The sequence below is a fragment of the Mixophyes fleayi genome, chromosome 2 (genome assembly GCF_038048845.1).
Source record: "Mixophyes fleayi isolate aMixFle1 chromosome 2, aMixFle1.hap1, whole genome shotgun sequence".
Lineage (NCBI taxonomy): Eukaryota > Metazoa > Chordata > Amphibia > Anura > Limnodynastidae > Mixophyes > Mixophyes fleayi.
The window spans coordinates 329,992,595-330,016,386 of NC_134403.1; the positions used below are offsets into that span (position 1 = coordinate 329,992,595).

Below are 23,792 nucleotides of genomic sequence, written 5' to 3' on the forward strand. Positions count from 1 at the left end.
GTGTAGACAATCACTATGGGCTGCTCCATTAAAGATACATGACCTTTTTATGGTTTGGACAAACAGGCATTAAAATCAAATTGTTTCAACAAAGACAAAAAAATATATTTTCTGATGCCAGGGCTTCGAAAAATAGTGTAAGCTAATGGACATGCACACACAATGCTTTCTGCATGCTTTCTGTATGCCTTATATCAATATTTGATATTGCCTGCAGCGTTCCCAAGCGTTAACACTTGGTAAAATGTAATGGTGTTCATGGGCGTAACTATTGTGGGAGCAATAATATCCCAGTTCTGCTTTCAATCCAATAACACTGCAGCCTGGTGCATGCGCTGGATCGCACATGCTCAGAAGAGGCCCCGCTCTGCTCTATTTAGAGTGACGTTGGGGGGCCTCAGGAGGGAGTAATGCCATCACATGCCCCTATGCATATATTGCTATGACGCCCAGTAGTGCATTGTTTCAATGGGAGCATTAAGCATATGGTAGACTATGCTGCAGGGAAGCTTCAAAATCACATTTCAAACACTCAGTTAACAGCAAAGACAACGTGTAAGGTTTTACCCTACACTTTTAATAGTTTTTTGTTGTTTTTTCTGTCTGTTTGCTCGTCTTTTAACGTTTGTGTGCAGAATCTCCTGCGTTCTGTCAGGAACTGAGCCCAAGACCCTTCACTGTCTCTGTTCTGTACTCCCAGCTGTGATGTGCAGTAGCTGCTCTGTGTCTGGGTATTGTAAAATGACACAGACCTGTTCCAGTTCTCAACAAACCTACACAGAAACGGATTTTATATGTCAGCTGTGTTTGCTACAAGGAGAACAGAGAGCGCATCCAACATTACAACATTACTACATGCCAAGACAATGGGCTTTCTTTGTTTTCAACATTTGCATAAAGAAAACATGTATGAGGCTTGCTGGCTCTTAACAGCTCTCACTACTTGCTGTGTTGAATAAGATAGCATGGTTATTACAGAGAATCCAGAGGTACAGAGATATATACATGGATGGTATAGATAGATACATGGAGGGTATAGATAGATACATGGAGGGTATAGATAGATACATGGAGGGTATAGATAGATACATGGAGGGTATAGATAGATACATGGAGGGTATAGATAGATACATGGAGGGTATAGATAGATACATGGAGGGTATAGATAGATACATGGAGGGTATAGATAGATACATGGAGGGTATAGATAGATACATGGAGGGTATAGATAGATACATGGAGGGTATAGATAGATACATGGAGGGTATAGATATATACATGGAGGGTATCATGGCTACAGTGCCACACAGATCTGTAAGTAAATCTTAAACAGCAAATTAAATTGAACACAGATTACAATGGATTTATGCCACCTGACGTTCGCATATAAATGGCACACAACCCCCAAATGCTGGGGAAACTGCACACATTCCATACCGAAACCTTTTACTTGGAATAAAAATGTAGATTTGTATCAGCACACTAGCAGGTCTTCAATGTACTTTTATGTGATGCATTTTACAAAAACCAGTGGACCATTGGACAAGTACCTATCAATACTCCCTGCAGGGACTATGATTTAAACAGTCAAATTAAATAAAAATAGACACAGATAAGATAAGACTGTGTCCATTTTTCTATTTGATGCAACTCAATGTGTAAATGTATCTGCATTTGAACCAGTAATGTAAGCACAGAATGAGACACTGTGGGTATTCAGACTTGAATGAAGGTGAGAAAGAGTCATTCTAGAACAGCTGTCAGAAACAGAACAGCGTTCTTGAAATATAGACTGAAGACACACAGTTATATACTTCATGTTCATCCCTATATATCAGACACAAAGTCAACAGTCAAACACATGTAAGAATGTACAAAAGTCTCAGAGAAAATGTTGCATGGTTATGAACAACTAAACATCTGATCACAGAATGAACAGTTACTAGCTGAACAAGGATGTACTGGTCACCAAATTCATTTTCACAAATTGATGTCAAATGTAATTGAAATTTGACTAAAAAGAGAGGTAAACAGTTTTCTACACAGTTCTACCCATTAATGAGTAAATAAAATGCATAAAAAATTATGTAGTGGTAGAACGTGACCATCATAAAACAAACAGGCTTCAACCCTGTACAAAAGCCAATGATTGTATAAATATGAACATATGTCGGTGAACAAACCGCCATATAAATGCAGTGCGCTACATACAATACTTACATCAAAAGCCTCTTTTCTTAACCCTTTGCTGCTCCTCAGCCAACTCCTGCTTAGTTCACTCAATTCAGGGATGGGCTGAACCTTCAGCCGTACTGTATCTCCAGACTGGCGGATCATCTCCACAATTTCATCCCGAGACTTATTCTCCACGTTACGGCCATTTATTTCTACCAGACGATCACCCGGTACTAAACCCAAAGCAAGATCTTTAGTGCCAGCACCAGGCTCTGCAAAGTGGACAACTCTTCTGTATACTTGGCCATCAGGTGCCCTGTCTAGCATGGTTGTCCTACGTAGGGAGAAGCCAAAATCTCCAGTGTTCCTTCTCTGAAGCTCCAGTTCTCTAGGAACTGGTGCTTGTGGTGGAAGTACAGAAGGCAACCTCAAGTCAGCTGGGAATGTCTTCCCCACCACTTCTGGGATTTTGACAATACTTTGACTATTGCTTGGTGGAATCACCTGTACTGAAGGCACAGAATGTTTATCAAGTTGCGTTTCAAACGCTCTGATTTCAACCTGTGGTGAAGGAGCAGCAGAGTGCTCAGAAGGCGTAGACGTTTCAGACAGACTCTCGTCTTTGCTCTTTTGTGAGAAGGAGAATCGTTTGACCATCTGTGCCACTCCAGTAGAATTCTGCTTGGCCAGGGAACCAAATTTAGCTGCCCTTTGAAGAACACTACCCTTGAAGCCGCCCTCCTCAGTCTTCAAGTCATCACTGGAGCTAGCGGTGCTCAGGTGTCCAGAATCGTAGAGAACGCTTCCCCTGTTGCTGACATTGTCAGAGTCAATGTCAGTCAGGTTAAGTTCAGAGCTGCTTGCTACCTTAATAGGTATAGGATTAGAGATTTCCAGTTTGGCCTTTGAGTCCCTTTTAGAAGAACGATTAAGGTTAAAAAATCCTCTCCGCAGACTCATCTCTTCCAGACTCTTTAGCTCCGCTGCCGACATCCTCTCTTTCTTTTCCTTTTTTTTGTCCTTCTTGGCTCCATCTTTGTCCTTATCCTTTTTCATCAAGTTAAACATGTTGGAATGTATTTATGCTGCAACGTGCAGAACTATTGGCATTCAATATATTCTTTCTTCCAGTGTTGCTCCGAGTCTCATAGATAAATATTTCACTAAAAGAAAAAAAAAAAAGGACACAACACAATCAGAATGACTTCATGGACATAAGGGACACTAGAGAATATGACTGTTGCAGACAGCAATAACAATAGTACAGTATTTCTATTGTATGTGGTTTAGAGATCTGATACTTTGCATGGCTGAATTCATTTGTGCAGTCACACAGAACACTTGTGTGCAGAGGAACAGCATTAAAAAAACAGTATGAAGTGTAGTATATATAATGGGGACTCATAAGGTTGATGCTCTATGACATTTAGTGAATAAATAATACAGTATAAGATGTTTGATTTTGTGATTTCTGTTGACTTAAGAGTCTGAGGGCCTCCAATAGGAATACCCCTTTTATCTTCTTCATTTGTAAGTTTGATGGCACGCAGGGCTCAGAACACAGGTCTTTATAAACCTGCAAACCTCTCACATGGAGCCGTAAACACTGAATCTACATAGACTATAATGGGAGGATAATGAAGAAATTAAAAGCCACATTTTACAAAATACTGGTGTTTTGTAACATTACCCTAAAAGTATAATTAAATTTGAAAATGGAGACACTTCTTTGAAAACTGAATAGATCATTAGTCACACATGAAAAGCAATTATTTATTTTTTTAATAAAAGAGATCGTTATGGATTTATTCTACCATTAAAACTAGGGAAGTGTTACATACAGTCAAACAAATACGGAAGCATGGAGGGAAATTCTGAATCATTTTCTGATTCACCACAATCAGTCAGCATATTATATTATATTTATGTAAACTTCCTTAAGACTTATTCCTCTGACAGAGATAAATCAGTTAAGAATGATGGAACATAATAAGGTTACATTTATATCTCTGTGCTGAAAAGTTTATTGAAAAGACATAAAAAAAACCAAAAAAAAAAAAACACTGATCCCTACCCCCTTGCTCCCAATTTTCTTTTCTGTTCCCCCCCCCTCACCCATATACTTAATAAAACTTAATTTAAAAACAAACAAAAAAACGGATTTCTTTTAGTGAGTTTTACAAGCTTTTACCCAGGATGCTCGATTCAATTTCATGAAATCAACTAAAAATGCCTCAAGAATGATCTTGGCCTTGCTCCATAATGCCCCCAATTCTCTCATTACCCGTGTACCGGGGCTCTGACTGAAGAAACACTGGGTGATCATATTTACATGTATGACATGATCAGTAGCAATTATTTACTTTTAATTTTTGTTGGGGTTCTGGTCTTAAGACCTTTTGGCACCACAGATAAAGCAATACCAGGCCATCTACCCCACATATCCTGCAATATTGCAACACGTGCTATCCAGCATACCACATGCCCAAATAAAAAGATCTCGTACATGTATATTCCATTTTCAATATTCTTGCCAGGAGACACATTATTGTTATTAATATGTGTTATGTCTGGTGCTCTTTTAATGCAGGCTCATCTTATATTACTCTATGCACACACTGGGTAAGGCAAAGGCATTTTATCATATGCAGTCAACTGCTTCCAAAGCATGGTCAACACAACTAGAAGGACAGTCACTCAAGAGATTATTGATGTCTGTGGCAAAACGGAACCTCAGCCCTCCCTAAAGAGTAGGGCACACCTTAGTCGTGCGTGGGCAATGGACGCTAAAATGCCAGTAACTTGTGGCTAATAAGCACATGTACTTGCATTCAGATCCTGCTTTAGGATTGGAGGTTGATGAAGTTGCTGCCTAATAACCACATGCACTTTCCCAGCCAGCAGTTACACCTTTTACTCTGCTACCTTATGTTTCATATGTTTCCCACACCTATTAGATTGTCAGCTCATGTGGGCAGAGTCATCTTTATCTTCCATTTTATGTTATTGTATAGTTATGTCATGAGCCCCTGAGTGTACAGATCTGTGTAGTAGGTCAGCGCTTTATAAATAAAAGATAATAATTCAGGAAGTTTAGTGGCGGACACGCCATTGATTTCAATACGTATGGTGATATTGATAAGAAAAGGATCCAATATTACACCAGTTTAATTATTATTATCCTTTATTTATTAGGCGCCACAAGATTTCCGCAGCACCGTACAAATACAAAACAGTAGAAAATACAGGGTGAAACAATACAGAACAACAAACAAATAATACCAAGACTAATTGAATAGTACTCGCGTAAATAAAAAGTCAGTAGTCCAATGCACTTTGATGCCAGTGTGCATGAGGTCCAAAGCTGGTCAAATTGGGACAAGACAGGATCTCTCTACAATTGGGCAACACACAAGGGTGGCCAAACTGGACAAGTTTCTGCCATCAATGGGGACTGTTCGTGTGGTCAGAAGATAACCAAATTTACAGGTTGAAAGCAATCATCTCCAGATAACAATGTGCCCAATACTAAAGCTGGGTACACACTACAGAATTTTCCACCAACTTTTTAGGCCAATCGATTTTACATGCGATCGATGGTCCGATCGCTCGGTCCATGGACTGCATACACACTAGCCTTGTTTTAGACGATAAAGGGAAGAGCGGACGTCCCTTTAGCGACTTTTTACAGCCATGTTGTTGTGAGCAATGACTGTAATTTCGTACTCACTGTTGTGGATCGGTCGGAAGTTTATACACACTACACAGCGGAAACGAGATTGGAACGAAAATATTAAACGGTACGACCAACCAAATGAGACGACAATCGTCTATTTGGGCAGACTTTCAACCTTCGTGTCACTACACACACTGACCCGACTTTTGAACGAGTGGTCGTGTGTCGGCTGGTTGAGCTGATTATTGGACAAAAACCCTGTAGTGTGTACCTAGCTTAATCCGAGCAATTGACAGGATCGATGCCAGACATGACGTTAGTTTTGGGGCTACACATGCAGCAATATCAGACCAAATTGCCAGATATACCCTGAGGCCAGCATCAAAATCCCTATCAGACTTTCATTCAAGGAGATTTCAGACTTTTCAGTGACGCCACTCATAGAACAAGCCAGAGAAAAACAATTAAATTCTAAACACGTCTTTCATGAACAGCCGATAAGCTGTTAAACTCCTTTACCCCAGCTTTGCTTCTGATGAAGTATTATGATAAAGCAAAGCCATATCATCCAATAATTTTGGCATAAGGACTGGGAAGAGGTCTGGTGTATCTTGCTCATGAAGCATTGGCACGCTATAATACTATTATAATAATATGGGCTGACAAAGTTTCCTTGCTCAATAAAGATTTTTCACCAACGCTTCGTTCCAGTCCCAGACTTCTACGGCTGGATAAAAATTGTCCCAAGAAAATCCGAACTCTGCTAATGTAAGAATTTCATTCATTTTGCACTAGGTTATCATATGGGTCCTAGGGACATGTTTTCTTTAAATGATTTATGTTGGAATTTCGAGATCAAGTATTACATAATATCACAAAGAACAAACAAAATTGTCATGTTTTGCAATATTAAAGAGAAAATTCTTGGTTATAGTGTTTATTCTCTGTAGCAGAAATCATTCTGCACAGGAAAGTTTATTTCCCAGCAAATTTCATTTAATACCACGAGTCCGGATGTTATATTGTGTCCTCTGCACCAATAAGAAAATGTTTTCAAAAAGCAGCACCATGCAATTTAATATACCATGAAAAGTTTGAATGCTTAATGGAAATTACTTGGTAAAAACAAAAAGTCCCTCTAAAACTCAAAGTATGGTCATGTGGTCAACACTACAAAAAGTAATTTGTTGTCTTTCCTCTTTTATAACCTTCATTTACATAGCTAATGTTTCTATACAAGAGCTTTACACAGTGCCTTGGTGTTCGTGATAATTTCATGCTTATCAGACATAGGGGCACATTTATCATCACTTGCAAAATATGAAAAATAGTTTTCAATCCTTATCGCATTGATAAGGATTGAACTATTTCTCATATTTATTAAAAAAGCAACACAGGAACAGCAGTTCTGAAAAACTGCTGTTCCTGTGAAGTAAAAATCATACTTACCACAGCTGCTTCGTTCCCGAAGTGAAACCCTCGGGCATGCGCACAAACATCTCTGTTCTCTATCGGCAATTATAGTTTGCAGAGAGAGACAGTGTGAATGACAGGGAGGGATCATGTGATCCCTCCACACATGCGCTGCCCAGCACTGAAACTTTTCATTAATGATAATGTACGCCAGCTTCAGCTGGCGTACATTACCAAGACAAGTTCCCGAAAAAATCTATTTTTTATTTTTTTAGATTGCAAGAGGGAGCAGTCACCATACTATTGAATGGTGACTACTCCCCTAAACGAAGCAGAATGCAAAGCAGCAGATATCCACGATATCTGCTGCGATGCATCTTTAATAAATATGCGGGGCACACATCGGGGCATGGATTCTAATTTAAGTGCACCATCACAATTTGTTAAATAGACCCCATATTCTCTATTAAAATGTATGAAATTTATAGAAGAGATTATTGTATGCCGATGTCTAACAGCTTATAATAGATGACTGTGTATACAAGGTGCAGCAATAAAATTATGTCAAAGTACAAAAGTCCCACTGACACCACAACTTACACTCAAAGCTGTTGGTTCCTAAGAAGAACGGAGTGTGCCAAAAGGCTGAATTCTATTTATAATGATTAGTTTAGCAAAGTAAAGAAAGAAACTGTGGACACGTGGCATCCGCATTATTTTCTCCTATCTGGGCTGCGAATATCACCGTTGTCCATGTAAACAGTAGATGTGGCACAGCATAGAGATCAGTGCTTTTTCTATGGTGGCTTTCTGATGCTTTGTTCCATTTGGAATACAGCTTGAGAAAATACCACGAGCGTCCAAATATGGGGCATGCAAGGAACTTTATTATAATAGTATAGCTGTTGTGCCCAGTATCCATTGTTAGACAGATGTGATCTGATATGGTTTATAAGTCACAGAAATGACTAGACAGATAGTGGTTGCAGAGTTTAATCAGTACACTTCAGAAAAGTCAAACTAGTACATTGTTTAGTATGCAGAGACAGCGGACTATAAACAAACAAACATGAATAAGAAGTTGTGTAAACAGGAGGATTGCTTTGTCAGGACTACTAAAAGCTTTCTGGATTTACCAACTTTTGAATCAATTGACAAGCCTAGTAAACTAATTTCCTCAAACAACAAAAAAAGTATTATTGTAGTGTAAACATTCTTGTTAAACAAGTAATTAAAAAGTGCACTAAAAAAGCAATACTTTACAAAGGTGAAATTACATTAAATATCTTTGCCTATCCATTTCTATTTGAATCTTCTCAGCATGATTGGGGCTATTCCAATCCTCTGTGGTAGTGTCAGCATTCAGTAGCTCAGAGAAGAGAATGGAGGTAGGAGGCACTCATTAAACTACATATACAACTGGTGACCTAATCAGTCAATTTAGTAAATTTAGAGAAGTTTGGTCTGAAATTGCTGCCTGTGTTTCTAAAATAATTTTGATTGCAATGGTCACCAAATCCTGTTGGCCAACAACTGCATGCATGGGATGAAATGAGTGTGCTCCTGATGAGCGTGTGCAGGGGGCAGAATGAGTGGGCTCCTGATAATTATGGGCAGCACGGTGGCTTAGTGGTTAGCTCTTCTGCCTCACAGCACTGGGGCCATGAATTTCATTCCAGACTATGGCCTTATCTGTGTGGAGTTTGTATGTTCTCCCCATGACTGCGTGGATTTCCTCCGGGTGCTCTGGTTCCCTCCCACACTCCAAATACATACATAGTAGGTTAATTGGCTGTTATCAAATTGACCCTTGTCTGTGTGTGTGTGTGTGTGTGTGTGTGTGTATGTATGTATGTATGTTAGGGAATTTAGACTGTGAGCCCCAATGGGGCAGGGACTGATGTGAGTGAGTTCTCTGTACAGCGCTGCGGAATAAGTGGCGCTATATAAATAGCTGCTGCTGATGATGATGATGAGAGCAGGCATGGGGTGGAATTAGTATGCCCCTGATGAGAGTGTGATGGGGCAGAATGAGTGTCTCCAAAGTGATAGGTAAACTTAAATAACTTTTGTCTTACCAGCTTAGTATTACGCAAACGCCCTGAATAAAAATCATAAAAAATTATTTATCACAGCAATGTAATATGGGTGAAAACTATCAGTTTAATAAGTGATACTGTGTTTCTGTGTGGGGCTGTGTAGTTGTATGACCACTGCTAAATGCATAGTGAGACTAGCGAGGTTCAGGGCATTTGTATTGCTAGATAATCTGCCCTCTGACTATACAAATCACTTTACACTGCCGGTTTACACACTACATCCATCCCCACTATGTTATAACCCACACTGCATTGCCATCGCACATAATATAAACACCTATACAACTCAGCAGACTGAAACAAAATATACTATACTACACTGCCACCCCATTACAAAATTAACATCCAGACTACTATATCAATACTTATACACACCAAATCAAATAATAATAATCACAAAATATACCTGCCAACCCTCCTACTTACAATCTTTAGCTCTCTACACTTCAACTTTCCAGCAGGCAAAGACCAGGTCACTTTTGCTAGTAACAAATAACCATAAAGAGCGTATAATAAATAGAACTTAGGTTACAATTTGCATTCTGACGTAGTATTTCCTCACCTCTCCATCTCACTGTGGTGATCCAGCTTGCCTTGCCCAAACCCTAAATGTCAGGAACCGTTTCCAATTTGGCCACGCACTGTTCATGGGGCTGACAGATGACTGACTGATCACAGAGGTTAACAGTGGGCATCTGCACACCAGATTTACATTCATGCCTGTAAATGATCACATCAGTTTCTGTTCAATCATGCTATAACTCTGCACTCATTCTGACCAGCTTTAGAGAAGGACTACTATAGGACAAAAAGCTGAAATGTCAAAACAAGCCAAGTCATGTTATGCTTGCTGTGAATTAGTGGATAGGTCACTTTGTGTATATCTATAAATAAATACAGAGCTATTGTGTTATCTAGGACATGACATGTCTATCTCAGATTTATGTTTCTGCATTGCCAGAGTGATGCAAGACAAAGAAGCTCAGCCCTCTTATGTAGATATTTAAAATGTGCAGGTTTTATTAAAGTATTGGGAAATATAGCATGTTGGACTGGCCAAATTTACTTCCATATAAATCATACTTGCCTACTCTCCCGGAATTTCCAGGAGGCTCCCTAATTTCGGTGAGTGCTCCCAGACTCCCGGAAGAGTAGGCATCCTCCTGAACTTGACGGAGACTGGGCTTAATGACGTGATCTCGCGCCACTAAGCCATACCCCCTGCAATGAAATGCCGTGAAATTAGTCATATCTTAAAATTCGGTCAGGACTATGGTGATGCTCACCTCACCACGTTTGCTGCAAAGTACGGAGTAGGAGCACTGATACGCTTAGTATTAAAGAACAGTAGAAAAAAACGTGGAGGAAGGTTAATTAAAATAGAGTAGAAAGTGAAGAGGGCTCCTCCCTTACAACATGGAGGAACACATGGCAATTTCTACTCTGCCAAAGGACTTACAGCTAATTTTAAAAGCAGTGCAAAAAAAATGAGGTTTGATTTTGCACTCAAGATTACTGAAATGAGACAAAGGGAAGGTGATGGTCTATAATTTCCCCTGCTTTGTAGAGGGGCACAGGATGTGCAGATAGACATGAAGTTGTACCAGCTCTGAGCTATATTTTAAATAGGAGGAATGTCTAAGTGCATTATGCCCAGGGGCAGACTGGGCTGGGGGGAATCTGCCCCCCCCAAGCCGGTCCCATAGTGCACTACCTTGGGCCAGGTCACTGAGCCACCTGCATTTTTTTCCATTTAAATAGGCTGCTGAGTCGCCTCTTGCCCCCCGGGCTAAAATTTGCCAGCCCTACCCTGATTATGCCCAATGTAAAACAAAGCTTCAAACACACAAAAGTACCACATATAATAAAGGCATTTTCAATAAATGAGATCAAAACCAGCAATACTTTAGAAACAAGTCTCCTAAATCGGTAAGATACTGTACTTTGATGTGACGTTTTCACTTTTACCCAGTCAGATTTTTCTGTTTCTCTGCACAACTTTGCGCAGGCTTTTCCAGATATCGAAAAGCAGCCATGCATCAACATTATTCATAGCGCATCAAGTGTGTGCCATTTATGAGGGTCACATAATACGGAATAAATGGCTGTCTAGGTAACTGATATATGGCTGAACAGTTTGGTAAACAGGAATATTCAGTGGGCCATCTGTCAATATAGATACGCAACAAGATCCAGTCAAGCAAACCACAATTGCTGATCAATATAATCAGCCGTCAAGTCAGAGACATCAGCAGCCTCCACTGGCATGTAAAGGGTTAACTCAACACTGCAGGCACACATGGGGAAGCAAATATAAAGAAGAGGTGTATCTACTTACTAGTCAGCGTCACATTCCTGGCCAGGAGATAAACAGAAACACACCTTAGGGTAAAGAAGGCTTTGTAGCCTGTTAGTAGTTGAAAGACTCAGCAATGCAAGTCAGACAGAACATGCTCCCCCTCACATCAGTCAGACTGGACCACCAGCCAGGCTTTGTTCCCCAGCAAACCACACCCTCTGCTCCTCAAAGCTTCACACTCTATTTGGGGGCTTCTAGATTCTCTATGTATTATTGTAAGAATTCGGAGATTCCCATTCCCTACATCCACTGTCTAATGTAGTACTCTTTACATCTCCCCCCCCTTTCCACTGCACTTTTATTTACTATATTTGTTCAGAACTTAACACTATCTCAATTATTCATGAAAGGAAGCAGACGGCCAGTTGTAACAAAAGCTTCCAGCACAAAGGACCTGCACAGCTACAGACCTGTCAGTTCTAGAAAGCTGGGGCTTGAGCGTTCCAGACCTCAGCAATACACCACAGTGCACAGTTCAACCTGCTATTCAACGGGCTATCACCATAACCAACTTCAACTCACAATACCATTAAGTCTCTTGTCCATATTCACCACCTGCGGAAATATGACAAGTCTTTTACATACTACATTTATTTGTCACAGCATATATCACCTACATACCTTACACGCTTATTAAAAACAGAAGTGGCAGTAAAAATTTACTAGGAACTGTTCACACAAACTGTTGTGGTATTCATGTTAAGCTCTTTTTTAAATGTTTATTAAGACCAAACTCAGGGTTAGTGTCTGAAGTATCCACCCTGGATCACAGCTTTGCAGGGTTTTTTTCATGGGAAGATCCACATAAAAATTAATAGTACATGTGCCGTTTCCATTTAACGTAGTCATAAAAGATCTCATGTAACGTGAGGGCCACAAGGACCACATTTTAGTTGGTACAGTCATGCTCTAGATCTCATTTTGCCAACTTGTGGTACGAGTACCCTGAGGGAACATCAGTGAGATTTGAGGGCTAAAAAAACCCATAAGGGTATTTACTAAACATAAGGGGTATGGGGTATGTCAGTGGATAACCAGCTTTAGATATTTATTACCTACATAAAAGTATACTGGTGTGTTTAAAGCATCAAATAAAAATGTCTAATTGTCAATAATAACTTGTGCAATAGACTGTTCTACCCTCTCCCATCTCTAGCGATGACCATTTTACTAGAATCCTGCAGAAGCCTTCTCCTGCTGGAGCTTCTGTATACAGAAGATAGTGGTATTACACAGGAAATGCCATCAGGCAAACGATGACTGAAAATGCCAGCCTTTTAGGAATAAATAGCAAGCTTGGTATAACCTTGGGTTTGATAAGGTAAATGGTCTGATCATGCCGACCAACCATGTTCAAGGAAAAAAACTAGTTTAATATACAGCCATTTTCCTGCATATCCTGTACAGTGCTACCACCAGGTCTGTCTTATCTTACATAACAGACCTGGCAAAACTAGGCTGACGTTACAAGCTCCCTTCTATCTTTTCAGCACTGTCCACAGCGATCTTTCCGTAGATGACAGTTTAAGTATACAACATTGGCATAAAAAACACACAAGGTCATAGAACGTTGTCATTTGAATTGAACACAAAAGAAAAATGCCTTAATGCATCTTAGTTTCACATTCAATTCACTTTTCTCCTAATGCTTTTTCCTTTTTCCGTAAACTGAGAAGAGAACACATCATAAACCAATTTCAACCTTAACCACAAGAAAGACTACCTTAATGCACAGTAAAGGGTTTCTTTCCTTTGTGAAACTTGCCCACCTGCTATAGACACATATCTAGGTGGGAGGAATTGTGCTGGAACTTGAAATTTGTTACTACCACACTACCTTTACATGGACCACTTTATATAGATAACGTGGCTAATACAGAGTGGTACGTACGCCAGTTTCCTAGCGTATCATGTGTGTAATCACCCTACACATAGCGCCTATGCAGACTTGCGAGATTCTGGCACTTACGCCCAGGCGCGGGCTGGGAGAGGCGTGGCCGGGGGGCACAGAGTCGGCCGCATCTCATGTCATCAGATGCGGCCGCGGTGGAAAGTATTGTATTTTGCATCCGGGGGGCGGCCGGCCAGCCTACCCACCGGCCCTAATAGCAACCTGACCGAGCGGCCCGGGGGGCCGCTGCCCCCCTGGCCAGCCCGACCCTGCTTACGCCCACCTGTGCTCAGAGTGGTGGGATAGAGGAGGGAAGGGCTTTCTATAGTTGGCCGAGTAAAGGCGTGTTTATGCAAATGCAGACCTGCAGATGCACGCATATACTTCTGTCAGGAGGTGTACACGCTATACACGCTAATACACGCTAATGATGTATCTTAACCAAGACGCATTAGCTGCTGAGATATGGCCAGAAATGCACTATTTTTATTTATGTATATAACATTAGTACTATGAAACCTATTTATTAGACTTCCAATTTGTAATAGAGGTGTATAGATGTTTAGTGTGCCTGCATGTCTAAGTAAAATGTGTTAGTCAAGATCCTATCCTAGTACATGCATGTCTCTTTGTGTCTTTAAAACGTAATAACTGCAATACCGGTTATATAACGTAAAGGTTTAAAGAGTCCTGAAGCTGAGCTTGTAAGGACCAGATCTGAATTTATATCTTTTGATGACCTTTATTTTAACTCCCTGCCTGTTACACTGAAAGGCAAAACTGATGTGTCAACCAAATTGCGCGCGATTGTTCTAAAGACCAATAATACAATCAGGTTTGATTGCTCAGAGCAGAAAATGACCTAATGTGAGATCATCAGCTGTGCGGATGTTTGTCCCGGACACGTGGTGGACTCTGATCTATACATGTATACTTAAATTATCTACAAATCTGGTTGTTCAATCCAAATGACTGGATTGCAGAGTATCTGGTATCAGGAAAGGTGGCACATATGCATTGATATCGGCATGTATATGGTCCCAAAACAATTGGCATGACCAAAAATGATAGAATTAAAATGGGCAGGGTCATTTTCAGATGTTCTAACTTGGTTGGCAGATGACTGCTGTCAGCCTGTATGCATTTATCTGCCAACCACATAAACACCAATCTCATTCCATCATATGGACATAACTCATGTGGTAGAGTCACTAGAGATCCTTGTTATCCCAGATTTGTTCCATTTACTTAAATAAATAATAAGAAAAGGCACCTCCAATATATGGGTGAAAATGTTAAAGTGCCCAGAGTCCAGGGTGAGAGAAACGTCCTCCTCCTTCTCCTGTCTCCGTCCTTCTAATAAAGGAGCTCACAGTTTGTTATTGGATCCAACTCTCTGTAGACAATATACACCCCCACGTGTGGGATTCGAGTCCCATTTTGTCAAAGCCTCTAGCACTGAGTAATAGGCCAATGTGGGTAATATGGAGGCTAGGGGAAGTGAATAGCTGGAGGAGGGAGTGTTTCTGGACAAAGGGGCATGACGGGCACTAGGCCATACTGTATATGATGGGTACTAGAGATGTGAGCTGCAGGTTGATGTGTTTCTGTACCATAGGGCATGATACTCAGTGGGCTATATAGCGAGCATAGTGGCATATTGTATGCTGGTGGGCGACTGTATTTTATACAGAGTATGATGGGACTATACAGTATACCTTGTATGATGGTAATACTCTTTATTCTTCTATTCCCCTGAAGTGTTCATTTACATGCAACACATTATTATATTTGTGCCGCTACTAAGGGGTGTGATTAAAATTTGTCAGTCTGGATTGTGTCTGTGTGATATGTTACCTTTTGTGTCACCCTTTAGCAAAATTTAAAGTGGACCTGTCACCTACACATGCCAGAGGCACCCATTCTCTGGTCTGAATCAGCCTGCAATATATAAATTTATGAAGAATTAATGGGGCAGATTCAATTAGAGATTTAAGTAAAAACCTTGCGATGATGTATCTCCGCTGACTGTTCTAGAGACACATCGCAAAACCTCGCAGCAAACTGAATCTGCTCCAATGACATCAGGCGCACTCTGTGTAATATTCATGAGGGCTGACTTATATATTCATGGCGTACTGGTTCCTAGAGAATTGATAGGATGCATTCTAATAAATATTAATTCAAAATGTATATATGTGTAGGTGTCAGTCTCACCTTACTCTGACCCAAAAAGCTCTACATCCATTCACTTCCTTTCTCCCTATGTAGACATATGAATGCATGGACATTATTCAGAAATACAGACAGAGATAGGGACAATTAACTATAATACACAGTAGGCCAGTGTTAGCTAACCTGTGACACGCCAGGTGTTGTGAAACTACAAATCCCAGCATACCCTTGCAGCAATAAGCTGCTATATATTGGCAAAGCTGGGATTTGTAGTTTCACAGGTTAGCCATCACTGTAGTAGGCAGGTGAACAAATCTTCAAACCAGCTTGACCTTTAAGCTGTACCCTATTGAGACACTATATATTGGAGCCTTGGCTAATTGGCTATAGGGAATTATCCAGGCCTTATAGGAAAAGATCCTGTGGATGTTTTAATAGTTTTGGTAAAGACAGAGAACATGTGCGCTCATTTAAGAAGCTTTCTTAACCAGATACAAAGACACATGACAACGGTGACAGTACATTTGTGTTTTGTCAGTAAATGGAGCAGGGACGGAGGGTGACAGAGAAGTGGGAGGACAGATAAGGAAGTGAGCTATGTGCTACGCTTCCCTTTCACATCTCATGTGAGACTTGGCAGAATGGTGCCCATATTATAGTCGGTTTTTATTTGTCAGGCAAATATATTTACAATGGGTTATTTTACATGCTTCCCTTCCACACAAACACACAGGCAAACACATATCTTGTCAGCAGCCAGTTAACCTACCAGTAAGTTTTTGGTCCGTGGGGAAACCCATGCAAACATGAGGAGAACATAGGAGCTCCACATACATAGGGCCCTGGTCTATGAATTGAATCACCTGACTAAATGCCAAATTAATTGCTAATCCGATAGGATAAAGTGGTAAATATGCATCTAAATAGAACAGACTGAAGCTGATGGAAGAGTCTGTACTGTAATTTATATAGCGCCAACAATTCTGCAGCGCTGTACAGAGAACTCACATCAGTCCCTGCCCCATTGGAGCTTACAGTCTAAATTCCCTAAAAAACACACACACACACACACACTAAGGTCAATTTGATAGTGGACAATTAACCTACTAGTATGTTTCTGGAGTGTGGGAGGAAACTCATGTTAACACGAGGAGAACATACAAACTCCACACAGATAAGGCCATGGTCAGCAATCGAACTGATGAAATTCAATAACACAGCTATGGACATTACAAAACACAATCTGACATAAAGGATATATTTAATACTTAGCTTCCAGATGTATGTTTGGAGATCAAAAGCAAAATTATTTCTCTGGCTATAAAAAGGACATTCTGTAGTAAGATACTGTTCTTTGTAATCAGCTATTCAGCCAGAGAGGTCCAATGTCTGTGACCTTCAATGGATGTAAATACACAATATATCTAGTGCATAAAAATAAATAATATTCCCCAGTGATCACAAATGGATCATGAATTCTGGTAAAGCTAAGTAAACACACACACAATCAGTCTGCACAGTACTTTTTCTTCTACCTGGTCACGTACTGGTTACATGTGTAGCCAAGAAAATACCAACTCGTATACAAAAACGTATTATTGAAAAGTGTCCTGCAATGCCAATATCCATCAATCACACGATCAGCCAGTGAATGTATGTCCAGAATCAGGAAATCACCAATGATCCCCGATAATGGACATGCTCAGACTTTTGCCACATAGCTTGGTAAGTATAGACTCACAAACAAGCACTAGCAAGGACCATCTTAAGATAATGATTGCTGGGTATGTATGCAGACACCACTGAAAAGATCGAAAGCAGTCACTTATCATTCTTCTATGCAGCACCATAAGCGTCTGTAATTGTAATTATTATTAATTATTAGCTTGCATATCAGTAACTTTCAGAAATGATATCACAATTCAATTATTTAAATTTAAAAAAAGTATTGTATTCATCACTACAATCTGCCAGGAGATCTAAACATCAAAGCTTATTTCAGGAAATGGACATCAAGACCTGGATCTAGCTAATCCTTAGGAGTTTAGGACAAAGCGGCATCTGCCAGCCCCTACCTATCCTGGGATAAAAGCGCTCAGCAAACATCCTATTTAGTAATTAGTAGCTGTATACATTCACATTATTAGATACTACACTCAGTTATCTAGCAATGTAAAACAGGTACTCCTAGTGCCTTTACAGGCATTGTTTAGCATGCTCTCCCAGCTAAAGCCCTAGATACCAAGTTGCCATTTAATAATAAAACCAGTCATTTTGATGACTCCTGTCCTGTTGTATAGAAAATATCAACCAAGACAGGCAATCTCTACTGTCTGTAAGAGGTGGTTCCTACCACATGACCAGGAACACCCAATGGCATGTCAACAAATTCCATGACTCATGAAATCATCAATGTTATAGAAACCTCGCTCATTTTCCAAATTGTCCAGGTGGTGAGGAGACTGCAAATATGCAGCACATGTGGGTAATGCGGTCGGAAGATGACAGAACCCAGGCTCATAGCGGTCGTCTTGCAACCACATTTTATAACATTCTTGATTTTGATAGAATTATCGTCGGGCATAGGAGTTTTTTTGAACAAACACAACTATATCAGGTCAACTGCCCTACATACCATGCACTATTACAGAACATGATCAGAATAAATCAAAGGGGGGGGGGGGGGGATTAATCACATTTTTTACCTTCCACCCTCCCCATGTACCAAATGTAGGAGGGGGGTGTCACCCCTACCCTAGCCAGGATGCTCTCCCGTTACCTCTAGCGGAGAACTCCCATGTGACCCTACAGCACAGAGTGTCCAGTCCTCTGCAGTAGAGATGAACAGGAGTGTGTTAGTCTGTTGTACTGTACATGCCAACAGTCCTCCTGATCCCTGGTGCTCGGTCCTGAATTCTGGTGATTGAACTGGATGTAGCCTCTCCCAAAGGGGGCATGTTTGGGTGGAATGGGGGTGTGGCGTAAAGTACCCAGATTCCACAATCAGGAATGTCACAGTTATGTTGTAGTACACTGGTTGGGCTTAGTGTTATCTGCAGCGGGAATGTTTAAAAACGTCAACTCCTTTAAAGCTTAAAGTATAGGAATGCAGACTACATGTTTTATGGACCTGTCAAAAACTGTCCTGTTGTGTGTACATTATTGTTTTATTGTATTCCTTTTGATTAACACCTATCCGCTTTTATTGCTCTTTTCAACAACAAACACATGAAAAACTAAATAAAAAATATAGGACAAAGTGTCAATTTGTGCCGTTCTCACCATTGCATTTTTTTTAAAGATTCAGCATGTCCTATTTGTCATGCGTTAACGTATGCTTCCCGTGTAACAGATAGTTTTAGTAAAAGTGCAATGTATGAAAAATGCATGAAAATAAGCGTTAAAAACCCTGTACTAAAAATGCATCTAAAGCGCACATTAGTTTTCATGGGTTTTTATCCATTTGCACATATGTGCAAATGACCACTGAGAAAAGGCATCCTCACTCATCTAATGCACAATAAAGACACTTTGATCTATACTATTTGTGAATGATATCAGCACAAGTGGGGTAAACGGAGCAGCACAAGCAGGAATCGTATACACTCCTTTATTTATTTAGAAGGATAACACAGATTAGGCCTTTGTGTCCTTGACAAGTCACATTATCTCTGTTGTGTTCCACCTTTATCATGAGTCTGAGTCAATTGACCCTCAAACATTAAAAGTAAATCAGCTGCAATCAATGTATCACTTAGGCTATGTCCACAGGAGTGTTTTTACGATTAAAGGGCTAATACACACAAGTGTCATTACCCACTATTAATGATTCAGTGTCTTTTACATGGATGCAGGTCAGCAATTTTCTGGGTCCGAACCAAAAGGAATACAGACATGTGCCCATGTACAATACGATTTTAACACACCAGTGGGTAAACGTATTAGGGTCTGTTTTCTGCAAATCACTGATATTCAGCGACTTTGCAGGCAAAATTTAAACTGGCAATGTGTTTAAAGGCAAGTTTTGTACATTTCTTTGTACAGTCTCTAATGTATTTATATCCTTCTGGCGATATGGCCTCTAGAACTGAACACAGTATTTTAGATGAGGCCTTACTTATGACCTATACAGTGGTATTATTACTTCTTTCTTTCTGCTACGGATTCCTCTCCCTATGCAACCAAGGATTTGCCTTCCTCATTGCATTGTTACATTGCTTACCTGCCTTTAAGTCACCTGAAATAGTGACTTCTAGATCTCTTTCTTGCTCAGTAGTTTCCAGTTACTAAAACCTTTGCTAATTGAAATGTACACAATAATACAGCTGTCATGCGTTAATCAGATTTAATTCCAGACACAGCGGTGTCATAAGACTGGAATTTATTTTTATTTTTTCAGTAAAAATTGTCTGACACGCACCCTCTGCATGTCACAATTGTAGGTTAAAGACCCCAGGTCTACCACCAATGATGAGGCTGAGTTACTGTCAATACATATACTCAGAGCCCCAGGAAATAACCAACAGCAGACTATAGAACAGCAAATGCATTCCATGTAAAAATCATTAGAAGTCTCTAGGTTCAGACTGCATAAAACGAATGCACGAAGTAGAGCCTTATATGCAGGCAGAATGAAAACAATCTATCAACCAAAAATAGCAAAACTTGGCGTTACGAATACCAGCTTCTGTTCAAAGCGTCACTTATGTGATCTTCAATTACAGGAATACAAAAAGAGAAGGGGCTGGAGGTGTCAATTGAACTAAACTATTTAACAAAAGGTCTCTTAATATGTCAGAGCTTAGTTTTGTTGTTAAACTTAACATTTGTAAAAGGTAAAAGAAAACCATAGGACACTGCATTAAGAGAAACTGTCTGGCACTGGTTGACACTCCAGACTGTGCAATGCTCACTCCCAGCTGGCTTCCTCTACACCTTATAGTTCTACTGCTGTTAGGCCTAGATCAGTGATGGGCAAACCACGGCCCGCGGGCCAGATCCGGCCCACTTAGAGATTCTATCCGGCCCACCAATATTTTAAAAAATTGCATTCAAATATGCATAAAATTATTAGGGCCGACCCTGTGTGTCAAAACCTTCATTTTTATGCCTTCCCAGCTATTTCCTCCATTACACTTCATCCTCCTTCCAAAAAGGACACTTCGTATGTCAATCACTCAAACACCTGCCCGCCCCCTAATGGCTGAAAGTCATGTGAGAAGATATGGGCTAGGTCATATACTAAGGCGGATTTCGATTGGCTGCTGTGTTGTCAGTTAGTGGCTCACCAGAAAGACGGATCTGCAACAACCAATAAGTGGTGTGTCTGTACGATCGCTGCACTTATAGCGGTAACACTGCTATATAACACCCTCCCGTCCCATTCAAACCATTTGTATTATATATTTCGATATTTGAGTTTTTAAATAAATTATATTGGCCCGCCTAAAGTTTTTCTTTTTTATTGGCCCGCTCCTGAAAAAGTTTGCCCATCACTGGCCTAGAGGAAGCCAGCCCAGGAGAGAGCATAGTGCATAAAGAGACCATTTAATATGGTGTGCTATCACATGCAATCTGGGTCACTGCGGGACAGTTCACAATACACTATGCAGTAAAGCAGTATTATGGCATCACAGAACCTGATGACAGATTCTTTTTAAAAGGTAACCAGGTGGTCAATACAACCACTCAGCTAAACTCCTTAGGCTGGCCACATGGTGCAAATACAGTTGCTCAGATTGACTGTCAAACAACGGAGCTGTAAGCAATTTGGCCACGCACATCCCACAGAGTGACCCAATAGGCGGTGCCTTTGGTCATTCGGCACTACTCTCCACTCACTGACTAATAACCACACACTTCTCATCAGACAAGCCAATTTAACGCCCTAACAATAACAATTGTAAACCAATTGGATCAGATATTGATTTGACACATGGTACATTCTGCATGCAAGTGTCCGACCGTAATCCTTCAACGTGTACCGCGGTATTGTAGCTGGTAACGTAGGTCACATGCTGCTGTACCGCAGCCAACATCGGGCACTTAGCCAGTTTCTGCAGCATGTAGCCCAAAAGGGACCATAGTGCCCTTAATAGTACAATAAAAATCAAAAATTTCGGGTATGTTGGTCAACGTGGTCAGAAGATTATAACTATGAGTCTGTGTGTGCAACCAACCTCCGGCAGCACTACAGGGAAGGGGATGAACAACTGGATTTCTTCCAATTTGACCACCAACATGTGTTGCCAAACTGGAAATAGATTTGTTTGTGGCCATCATTATATACACTCTATATTAGTGTGAAACTAACAGCTCCAGTCTGCACAATGTAAGGCTGGACTTTTACACTTTGTTTCAAGGAAAACACACAAAGAATGCATGGGAATGCGTTATACGGATCATGCCCATATCCCGCTCCTTTGCATTTCGAAAGTTTTCCCAAACCATTTAAATATTCACTAAATCTATAGGCAGCACAGTGGCGTAGTGGTTAGCACTTCTGCCTCACAGCACTGGGGTCATGGGCTCAATTCCAACCAGGGCCCTATATGTGTGGAGTTTGTATGTTCTCCCAATGTTTGTGTGGGTTTCTTTCAGGTGCTCCGGTTTCCTCCTACACTCCAACAATATGGTAAGTTAATTGGAACCAGACAAAATGAAACAAGTGTGTGTCCATGTGGAAGGGAATACAGACTGTAAGCTTCACTGGGGCAGGAACTAAGTAAGTGATTGAATATTATTATTATTATTACCATTTATTTATATAATAAATATATTAGAACTCACTCACATCAGTCCCTGCCCCATTGGAGCTTACAGTCTAAATTCCCTAACACACACACACGTCAATTTGTTAGCAGCCAATTAACCTACCAGTATGTATTTGGAGTGTGGGAGGAAACCAGAGCACCCGGAGGAAACCCATGCAAACACGCGGAGAACATACAAACTCCTCACAGGTAAGGCCATGGTCGGGAATTGAACTCATGACCCAGTACTGTGAGGCAGAAGTGCTAAGCACTAGGCCACTGTGCTGCCCTTAAAGATTCTCTGTAATGCAGTGTAATATCTAAGCACTATATAAATAACTGTTAATACATCCAGCTTGGGAAATGCTTTAGCATGAATGTAGGCTATTTATGGGGTGTAGGAAACAAGTATTCTTAGGACTTGTAGAATAAGCAACTATACCTATACATAGGTACACTAGCTTATTCTTTCAGAATGAGAGAGTAGGCACTTTATGATGTGCCTATAATAGGAATCACACATAATGATGTGATTCATAGCATTAAGACCTGCCACACAATGCAGCGAATAGCGACAGGGGGCGGGGCTACATTAGGCCAATGGTGTCAACACGCCCTCTCCCAAACTTGCCAGTTGGCGTCTCTTCTGGGATCTCCTGGATTGGATAAAGGAAAAGATGGTAAATATGTGCATAGGCATCAGGATCTATGACACCAAACTCTGCGCTGTGCATGCGGCCAGCGCAATCTGACCACAGAAAGCACAATGTGCGCACAGCGACCTGAGCACTGTGTTGCGAGTAGGCCTTTACACGTACTATCAAGACTCAAGAATCCCTGTAACTTGCATTATAAAGTAAACAGTTTCTGCATTAATTTATTGATATTCAATATATTATAAATATTTAACTGGTAAGGAACAAATACAGCAAACTTCACATGTGTTTCTGACTAACTGTCTGAGTGTCCTCTCAGGGGGCTTTGTGGAGAAGGCATATGTCATCTTCCATAATTGCTAGTAACCACAACATTTTTGGATCCCTTTCTCCTCAGACCTCTCAATGTTGGGTCTTTTGCGCTCACAAAATTTCACTTACGTCTATTCCTGCTAGAAAAGAAAATGCACCGAACCACAGCTCTCTCCAGAGATAAAATTGGCCCAACAGATATATTTGTGGCCAAATGTCACCATTCTACACAGAGAGGAATGCAGCTTTCATAATACACAGGATTGTACTTGTGTGAACACCCA

General features: G+C 40.5%; 1 protein-coding gene across 4 annotated transcripts in view; it reads right to left on the reverse strand.

Annotated features, from left to right (window-relative positions):
- MYO18A (myosin XVIIIA) overlaps positions 1-23,792 on the reverse strand; it is a 248,957-nt gene that overhangs the window by 205,488 nt on the left and 19,677 nt on the right. For all 4 annotated transcript variants that reach the window (XM_075196848.1, XM_075196847.1, XM_075196845.1 and 1 more), the window contains exon 2: positions 2,221-3,338. In XM_075196848.1, coding sequence (XP_075052949.1) covers positions 2,221-3,243 — 1,023 coding nt within the window. In that variant the 5' untranslated portion in view covers positions 3,244-3,338. The remainder of the gene's footprint in view (positions 1-2,220; positions 3,339-23,792) is intronic.